General features: G+C 40.7%; 1 protein-coding gene across 1 annotated transcript; it reads left to right on the plus strand.

Moving 5' to 3' along the window:
* Positions 1–4,916: 4,916 nt before the first annotated feature.
* On the plus strand, positions 4,917–5,481 carry LOC105510439 (NADH dehydrogenase [ubiquinone] 1 alpha subcomplex subunit 2). The gene has a single exon (XM_011940235.1). It carries the CDS (start codon positions 4,967–4,969, stop codon positions 5,264–5,266), a length of 300 nt encoding a protein of 99 aa, XP_011795625.1. The 5' UTR covers positions 4,917–4,966; the 3' UTR covers positions 5,267–5,481.
* The last annotated feature ends 5,027 nt before the right edge of the window (positions 5,482–10,508 follow it).

The raw sequence follows: 10,508 nt of genomic DNA on the forward strand, positions 1-10,508 counted from the left end.
GGAAGACATATCTGTGTGGGATCAAAGTATGAAGATGTTTATATCATGTTTGAGAGCCCTCCTGAGAACCACAGAAGAGGCGCTAAGAAACCAAGTGGGCAGAATGGCAGAGCCAGTCATCATCAGCCCAATTTGATCATCAGTGATCCCAGTGCTGGCCTGACGGATGTGAATGGAGTAACCGTGGTGGGAAAGATGGAGGGTACATATTGACTCAACAGAATGGGCTTCCACTTACTAAGGCTGATTTACTTACTGTGGCTTCCAAATATTAGCTTGCCAGCAACAGAGATGAACTCTGGCCCCTCAGTATGAAGTCAACCATTTGGTGACGACTTGATTACATTGAGCTCCTGGAAGAGTCAAAAATTTGTTCTAATAGGAGTTACATATTTTAAGTATAGGTTTTCTTTTTCTTGACCTCAGTCTCAGGCCTTCTCACTGAGTTATGCCACCAGCTTTCCTGGTCTTCAGCTTGCAGTGGTAGATGATGGAGCTTCTTGGTCTCCATAATTGCATGAACCAATTCCTACATCTCCTTTTATATATATATGTCTCTATATTCTATTGGTTCTGTTTTTCTGGATAACCTTGACTAAAACACCACTATATTTCTCCATTTGAAGTACCTTCTGTTAGTAAAGTTTTGTAACACTCCCACCCTTCTATGTTTATGAAAATCTGTCCCTGTTAAGTCAGGAACCTTTTCATAATAATTGAGGTTCCTAAGATGACTAAAATGTGCTGGTTTTAGGGAAAACCAAAGTGAGAAACCATCACAGGATGCGCATTTGAGCTTCACAAGAGGCAGAACTCTCTCCAAATCGCTTGCCTTCTGACATGTTGTAAAGTTCTTAGCATAGATTACTTGACACAAAATTTTAAATGTTCAAAGCTTCAGCAGATTTAGGACTCATCTAATCCAATTCATCTAATCCAAATCCCTTACTTTATATAAGGGGAAACCAGGTCCCAGAGAAATTAAATAACTTGTGCAAGGAAAGGTCACACAGCCAGATATTGGTGGCACCAATAATTACCTCTGAGCATCACATCCTCTCTGCTGCTGCTGCATCAGACAGCTTCCCTGCCTTCAAGTCTACTAATACCCAGAGAAGCCATTCAAAACAGAGTCTGCTCACATCTCAGAGAAAAGGCTGGATTCAATTGCCCACCACAAATTCTTGAAAACTGATTTGTAGTGCCTGCCTCTTTCTAATTTTTAATTTTCTTAACCAATTTCATCTATGTTATCAAGAAATGTAGTCTTGAGTCATACTTAACGGAGACAGGGCTAATTAAGAACAGAACTGAAGGCAACAGAAAATCTTATATGTTTGGTTGAATGAACATCCACTTCCTAAATCCCATGATAAAGACATACATTGAAGATATGAGCCAAACACAAACTGAAAATGGGGAGAATACAGAGCTGATAGTCAGATCTTCCCATCTTATCATTCACACAGTAAGTAGAGTAGGGATTGGCAAACTACAGCCTTCAGGCCAAATCCAGTGCTTGTGTTTGTTAATAAAGTTTTATTGGAACATGGCTGGGCAACATAGCAAGACCATGTCTCTACAAGAAATAAAAATTTCTCTGTCCCATTTGCTTACAAAATGTCCATGGCTGCTTTCTTGCTGATAGAATTGGTTAGAACAAAGACCATATAGCCCCCAAAGTCTAAATTATTTACTATCTGACCTTTTCCGGAAAAAGTTTCTAGACCCTCAAACTTGATGTGTGTTGTAATCTGCGGTTTGTGACTCCATTAGGATCTCTACACGTACTTTTGAAATTCTTCCAGGGCATTTAAATGTTGTGTTCCCGTGTCTATGATAATCTGGAGGGGGAAAAAACATAGGCCTGCTCCACATCACCTGAATGACTACCCTAGACCTAGTCATAGTGCCTTGCATTTTAATGTTTGCATTTAAATTTGATTTTATGGTCATGTTAGAAACATGAGAAGGTGGAAAGACCTCACAGCAGGCAGGACAAAGTCCCTTTAGGAGCATCCAGTCCCTTTAAGAGCATCCAAGTGTGTTAACCCCCTTGCCTATGACTTGGAGGCACCTGCCCTGGAGTCAGGCAAATTTAGCACCAGAGGAAAATACACAGGCCTTCTCTACCCCCGGGAGACTCATCCTGGCACAGCCAAACCCATTGTCCTGCTCAAAGGGAAAAGAAGCTTAGCTGTTTTTGCTACATGAGAGAATGAGGAGGGGTCCACAATAAACTTTGTGTGGGGTACATTTTTTCTTAGTTACTTCACCAATTAATGTCCAAGGAATTCATGAAGCAGTCAGTGGTTTTCCAAGGACCTAGGCTTTTGCTAGAGGAAACCGGTGTTAATCCATCTGGACAGAGTGATTGTACTACTCACTCCCAGATTAGAAACGTGCTCCTCACAGAGAAGTAGGAAGTTGGGTTTGATCATCCATTTAAAATGGTGTCCTTGAGGCACTTAGGCATCCTTGGGGGTCTATGATAATTAAGTCACAGTCATGAAGAAGAATAGAGAGATAAAACCAGACAGGCTTTTAAAAGTTCACAGCCTTTGAAAAATAAGACTGATTGGTTCAAGAAGGAACTTTTAGTCCCTCAAGTGAGGAAAACAGAATTTCACTTATAAAGCTTGAAACCCATGGCGAGGCAATCAAAATACTGATTTCCCCAAAGTATAAAGGCTCATGTGATATTTCAAACCAGGTAACTGCTTAAAGGAACTCAATTTCAGTCTTGAGTAGTTAAGATAAAGTTCACATGACAAACTGGAACATTCCTTTTGGAGAGAATTACACAGCAGGAGGCACTAAGACAATTTATAGCCCTAGACCCAGAACTGTATGCCTAGGAATTTTCTCTTAGGGAAATAATGCACAGAAAACAAAATATAAACAAAAATGATCACTGCTGCATCATCTCTAAGATAAAAAATAAGAAAGTAATTTATGTCAAAAATATTAATCCTAGGGGGAATATATAGTAAATTATACCAATCTTATAAAACTATTAAGGCAAATAATTATAAAGAACATGTTGATATACGCTATAATTGAAGTGAAAATAATAGTAAGCAAAACAGTATGTTCACTACAATTGTAGGTATGTGCATATTACATGCCAGAGGTAATATCAAAAAAAATTGTTTAATTAGGCAGCATGATACTATGGGTGACATTTCAAATATTTTTTTGAATGATGTGTTCTTTCAATAAAGAATGAGGCATTTTCTAATTAAAAAGCCAAAAGCTCAGACAAGTTCAAACATTAAGAAAACATTGTTTTTTTTTTGTTTGTTTGTTTTTGTTTTTGTTTTTCTTTTGAGATGGAGCCTCGCTCTGTTGCCCAGCTGGAGTGCACTAGCACAATCTCGGCTCACTGCAACCTCCGCCTCCCGGGTTCAAGCGATTCTCCTGCCTCAGCCTCCTGAGTAGCTGGGATTACAGGTACGCACCACCATACCCAGCAGATTGTTGTATTTTTACTAGAGACGGGGTTTCACCATGCTGGCCAGGCTGGTCTCAAACTCCTGACCTCAGGTGATCCACTCGCCTTGGCCTCCCAAAGTGCTGGGATTATAGGCATGAGCCACCGCGCCTGGCCACATTGTATTTTTCTTTTGGCATAGATGTGATATTTCCAGAGAAAGTTAATGTTGCTCTATTCAAAACATTACAAAGATTCTGATCAAAAGAATCTCGCCACCAAAAGTCATTCAGTCCCCCTGCTCGTGAAAACTAATGATCACTGAACACCGACCGTGTGGAAATTTCCTTTGGTTTCAAAACAGCTCTTTGTGGCAGGTGCAATGATTATCCCCATTTTTCAGATGAGGTAACAGGCATAAAAAGGAGAGGTAATTTGCCCACAATCACCCAGCTAATTAGTGGCAGATCTGGGATTTAGTCCAAGTCTGTCTGACTCCAGGACCACTGCAGCTGTTGACTTGGAAACCCTTCGGGACTTTATGCATACCAGAGACAGACTAGAAAACTCTTGGAATGAGTAGGTTCTTGGTAATCACACAGACCTGGGTTTGGATTCTGGCTTTTTGTATCAGCCAAGATGCTTTTGTGCTTTTGATGAAAATGAAAGAGAACCTGACTCATACCAGCACAGGCGCTTAGGAAATTTATTATCTCATAACACGAAGTCCAGAAGTTGGGCTGGCTGTGGGTTGGTGGGGTTGGCAGCTCAGTGGTGTCATCAAGGACCCTTGCCATCTTTCTCCCTTGCCTGTTTGCCATCCTTGATGTTATTCTCCTTGGGAGCAGAATGCATTCACATTGTTGCTAGTTGAAGAAGAGAGATCTCTGACTGGGGAGCCTACGCTCAGGAAAGGGAAACGTTCCCTGGGAGACTTCCAGCAGAAATATGTCCCAGGAATATTCTTGAATTCATTCTTGGCTGGGCATCATGTAGCCTGATTACTTTATGTTAGCATGATGTGCATGAATGGCAGGGAGTCAACCACGATGCTCATTACACTGTGTTCTTAGTCACCTAACTTGTTTACATTTCCATTTCTTTATCTGCAAGTTGGCAGATCTGAGGACGCAGTGGGATAAAGGTTGGATGTGTCTGGCCAATGGGCAATATTCAGGAGTTATTAGTTGAGTATGTCATTTAGTGGGGGACGTGTGCTGTTTGTATAAGCCTGGGCTCTCTGGGGTGCAATCTTAGTCTGCTTAATACTTTTCACCAACCTTTACTACTGCAGTGATAGAGTGACAACTTGGTAAAGAATGAAGTGCTAATATTTCCCCAATTTTTAACTGTTCTTTTCTCCTCTTTTCTTGTCCTGAGCCTTTATGCCACTTCTTTATCGAATTTATAGAGTTGATAATAAAAATACACAAATCCAGAGTTTTAAGATGTTATAGAGTTCCATTATTAAAAAGAGAAAATTGGAGAACTTGGCCCGAAGACCTGGAACTGGGGACTTCGGGATTAGCCAAGATGGCGGCGGCCGCAGCGAGTCGAGGAATCGGGGCAAAGCTGGGCCTGCGTGAGATTCGCATCCGCTTATGTCAGCGCTCGCCTGGCAGCCAGGGCGTCAGGGACTTCATTGAGAAACGCTATGTGGAGCTAAAGAAGGCGAATCCCAACCTACCCATCCTAATCCGCGAATCCTCCGATGTGCAGCCCAAGCTCTGGGCCCGCTACGCATTTGGCCAAGAGAAGAATGTCCCTTTGAACAACTTCAGTGCTGATCAGGTAACCAGAGCCCTGGAGAACGTGCTAAGTGCTAAAGCCTGAAGCCTCCACTGAGGATTAAGAGTAACAGCCCCAGAGCCTGGGCTCTGCTGGACTTAGTATAATGTGAAAAAAATGTGTTCTCCTATTCCTCATAAAGCTTGTGCTGTAAAATACTTTCTCAGGGTGTTCTTGTCCTCATCTACCCCTCTACCCCTTACTATGTAACCACTGAGGCAAAGTAGCTTAATATAAAAATAAAACTTTATTCTGTCTCAAAAAAAAAAAAAAAAAGAGAAAATTGGACTTCACTGAGAATTCTCAATTTTCAAGATCCAAGCAAAATATGGTAATTTCTGCTGTTTCCCTCCCCTGCCAGGTTTTGTTACTGATGTTCCTTTAAGGAGATTTCTGGTTTATTCTGTAACACTAGAATTTCTTTCTCTTTGTTATTATTCAGTTCTTATGTATACTAGGTGAAAAGACAATGAGTTTTTACAAATTGTAGAATTCATGCACCTAAACTGTTGTGGCTCTTCCTGAAAAAACAGAAAACATACATGTTATGGACTGAATGTTTGTGTCCCTGCCAAATTCATGTTGAAGCTTTAATTCACAGTGTGGCTGTATTTGGACATAGGGCCTCTAAGAAAGTAATTAAGGCTAAATGAAGTTCTAGGGGTGGCACCCTGATCCGATTGGATGTGTGTTCTTAGAGGAAGAGACACCAGAGAGCTTGCTCTCTTTCTTTTCCCCATGTGAGGACACAGTGAGAAGGCGGCAGTCTGCAAGCCAGGAAGAGAGCCCTCAGCAGGACCTGACCATGCTATCACCTTGATCTTGGACTTCTAGCCTCCAGAACTGTGAGAAAATACATTTCTGTTGTTTAAGCCACTCAGTCGATAGTATTTTGTAACGGCAGCCCAAGCTGAATAATATAATTCATTTTCTCAGTTAAGTGTCCCTGTATGACTGAGTCTCCCCTGGAACAGTATCAGACTCTGCCTCTGACTATTTTGCGTACTAAGGTGTGGGCTGAGCTACTGTCATCCATTCAGTGTGTTCTTCCCATCTCTGGTGCACATGCATGTGACAGAATGTTATCTGGGGGTCAACTTTAGGATCTGTGAAAAACAAGAAAAAGAAAACTGGTTTGCAGTGCATGTTAGCATGAATACATGATTCCTTCCCTCCTTCTGTCTTTTCTGCCTCTCCCTTCTTTCCTCCCTCCTAGTGTCACATGGATCAAACCACTGAATGTAACTTGTAGTTCCTGTCGAATCAATCAGCGAGGTCACAGAAATCATAGGCATGTTTTGTCATTTGAGTGAATGAGCCTTGGTCCCACATTGAAAACAAGGTATTAGTGCATCTTACCAGTGTATGTGGATACAAAGACACCACTGATTTTGGCATCCCTGGTTGAATGTCAAGGGATACGGATAGGAAGTAAAATGTGGTTACTTCTACAGCCAGTTCTTGCTTAATTCTCCAGGCTTTACCCATTTACTGCAACCCCAAAACCCTGCAAATGTATTACAAACTATAAAATATCAATGAGTTAAAGGCAACGAGGCTCAACCTACAAGAATATGACAACAGAGTAATAAATTGTTTGTATGCATTTTATTGTGAAAAAATATATAATACTTAGAAATGGTTTAAAAGAAAACTACTACCTAGATTTCTTTCACCCAAGTACAATTGTCTTTATTTTTTATGTTTCCAGACAGCTTTGGCTGTATGTCTACATTTTCAAATTGTTGTAATCATATTGCATATGTACTTATGAACAGAAGTAGACTGGAAGCGTTCTTGAACTTGACGTTCTCAATTTCAATTATTTGCCTAGGACTTCAAAGATCACAGTGGTTTGTAATTTTGAGAGCTTTGATTTGGAAATGGCTAGATTTTAAAGCTGGTGGGCTGGGTGTGGTGGCTTACGCCTGTAGTCCCAACACTTTGGGAGGCTGAGGGGGGCGGATCATGAGGTCAGGAGTTCGAGACCAGCCTGGCCAACATAGTGAAAAATACAAAAAATTAGCTGGGCGTAGTGGTGGGCACCTGCAATCACAGCTACTTGGGAGGCTGAGGCAGGAGAATTGCTTGAACCTGGGAGGCGGAGGTTGCAGTGAACAGAGATAGTGCCACTGCACTCCAGCCTGAGCGATAGTGCGAGCCTCCATCTCAAAACACACACACACACAAAGCTGGTGTGCAAGGAAGTAAGAATCACAGTCAGTAAACGAGTTCAGCCCACCATTTCAACACGGCTTTTGCGCTTTCATATGAAGCTTGCAAGGAACTCTCATGACGTGATAAAGATGTTGTTTCTTTGCAGATTTAGGTAAATTTAGTTAAGTAGCCTAATGATGTAATATAATGCAATCTAGAATTTATTTTATTGGCAGAAGTTATTTTTATAGCTTTATAAGCAAATCCTGAGTTTATAGACTCCTTAAGAGTCTTGAGGGGTTACTTAACATTTTCAGCTATTGCATTTTAAAGGGAAAATTGTATGCTACAATGGTTTCCACTTATATGGGAATTTGCAGAGATATTCGGCTATATACCTTGTGAATATCAATAGTGTTCTGTATTCTATGTTTTCACGTGACAGTTTACTTCTTATAAATATTTTCCCATGGTGTTACATAATCCTCATAAAGATCATATTAAATGACTACACAATATTCCATTGATTTGTTGTATGATCATTTACCAAACCATTGTGCTACCACTCTATATTTAAATTGTTTTCAGTTTAGCACTATTCAAGATAATGTTGCAATGATAAACTTTTTGTCTCCTTTTGAAATATTTTCTTGGGATACATTCCTAGAGGTGGGTAAAAGAGGATGGACATTTTAAAAGAGGGTTGATTTTTGGTATATATTATTAATATTGTTTTCCAGAAGATGTATCACTATTTACAATATGACCATCAATATATTAATAAGAGTAGTGCAAAGTAGACAGCATTGCACATAATGACTAGGGTTTTCTGTTAGTTAAATGGGTATACAATGGTTCAGTATTATTGCTTTACTTTCCAATGCTTTGACTTGTGCCTTAGTTGAACATTGTAAATTTATGTAGAATTTAAAGTTCTCTTTTAAATGATTGTTAAAGAAAACTAAATATGGATTGAGAATATATTCCATATTTGAGTCCTTGTGGATGGACTGCAACCAATTTAATAGGTAGACAACATTGAAAACCTAACTTAGGAGTATGCACCTGTAACAATAGCTAAGTCTTGGCCAATCCTAACAGTCATTCTTCAACCACTCATACACTGCTGAGTGTTCAAACTATGTTCCAGTAAGGCAAAGGCAGAGCCGTAACCAATCCAACTGTTTCTGTACCTCATCTTTGATTTCTGTCTGTCACTTCCCTTTTTTTGGTCTATAAATTTGTGTTCTGACTACGAGGCACCCCTGGAGTTTCTCTGAATTGGTTGTGATTCTGGAGGCTACCAGATTCACGAATCATTCATTGCTCAATTAAACGCCTTTAAGTTTAATTTGGTTGAAGTTTTTCCTTTCACATGACTTATTTGTTCTTATCCTTTGCTGGACTTCTTTTAGAGACTCATCCTGAGCTTTGGAGTCGAGGATTTGAATCCCAACTTTACTACTTACTACCTGTGTGATCTTGAGTAAGTAAGTAAACTTTCCTAGTCTCTGTTTCCTCCTCTGGAAAGTGAGGATAGTCATGTGCCTCTCACAGAGATGCTGAAGGATTCATCAGGATGGCACATGTGCAGAAGTACTGGCACACACATTAAATGACTCATTAGTTGTTAGTCACGCTACATGGGTTTGGTTTGTTGGTTGGTTTTTACCCCAGTCTGATCCCTCAGTGGCTTTCCAGTGGCTCTGGACATAAACCCTTCTTGGCCTCTCGATAGCCTGACCACCTCTCTTGTCTATGCTCATTCTGCCAAATCCACCCTTCACGGGAAGTGTCTCGAATGTTTTTCTGCTTCAGAATTCTATCTATGCCTTCCTACGAGCAGTCCCTGTTCTCATTGACCCCATGAAACTTTTTTATCTAGAAAACTCTGAATTGCCCTTTAAAACATAGCCTCCAGAAGCTTTCCTGCTCCTCCAGCCTCCCTTTATTCCTCTCTCTTCCATAGACCCATGTGCATCTCTCTATAGCATTTACTGCACTATACTACATTGTCAATTGACTTGTTATTTTCCTCAGATAGACTCTAAACCCCACGTGAGTAAAAACCATGTTTTATTTGATTTTACAGCCTCATTTGTAGCACAGGGTTTGCCATGTGGAAAGTATTCAATAAATATTTGTTGAATGAATGAATCAGTACCTACATTACTCATCAGGCATGGATCCAAATGTCTCAAAGAGGAAAGAAAAGTCACTTTCACAGAGAAACCACTTGCCATCACTGGAATTGGCTGGATTTAGAGCAGCATAATGAGAGGAAGGGGTTCACTCAACAAGGGACAGCTGGAGATGTGTAAATTGTGGAATTACAAAATATCTATGTATGTGCTCTCAGTAACCTGCAATCACGAGTCATCGTTCTGAATGATGTTCTAAAACCTCTGAGACATTGCTGTAGGCTACCATGTTCAACAGTGGGTGATGCATATGCTGAGGGCAAACCCCAAAGAGGAGTCCCTAAATTATGATGGGCAGTGGCTGCACTGAAGGAAGTGATTAATCCCCCAAGATGAGTATTTTGAAAGTGACAACATCGATTTGGATGATTAAGTTCTGATCTAATTGTCTGAAAAATAAAAATGGATACATGCTTTGGCACATCTCCTAAGTGGTTAAAAAATACACACGTAAGGGCCATGGGTAGAGTCTAGCCTGGGAAACCTTAGAATAAGTAAAACTTGAGTTAGATCTTGAAAGAAATGGGTAAGTGGGGAGTAAGCTTTTCTAACAAAAATAAGACATGAGGTGGGGAAAGAATGAGCGGTCAGTTTCGGATGAAGCAGACGGGTAAGGGTGGAGTAGGATAGGGGGGTTACAGAGGTTCTAGAAGGCCACCTCAGGAATTCCTTGTTAGTGCAACTGTGCAGCTGCATGAGGGAAAGCCAGAGGCCTACTGCGTTATGTTGGGCTCCTAGAAGCAAAGTCTCGGACAGGATTTGGATATATGTGGTTTACTGAAGAGGTGTTCTCAGAAACTATCTACTAGGGAGTAAGAGGAGCAAGACAGAAGAGGAGAAGGAATTCAGCAAAAATCATATCTCAGGTGGAGATTAGCCTCAGCTCTGTCCACTGTGGGGATGGGGTAGTCTCTTCACGAGCCCACTTC

This window comes from Colobus angolensis, unplaced genomic scaffold (genome assembly GCF_000951035.1).
Source record: "Colobus angolensis palliatus isolate OR3802 unplaced genomic scaffold, Cang.pa_1.0 Scaffold101, whole genome shotgun sequence".
NCBI classification, from domain to species: domain Eukaryota; kingdom Metazoa; phylum Chordata; class Mammalia; order Primates; family Cercopithecidae; genus Colobus; species Colobus angolensis.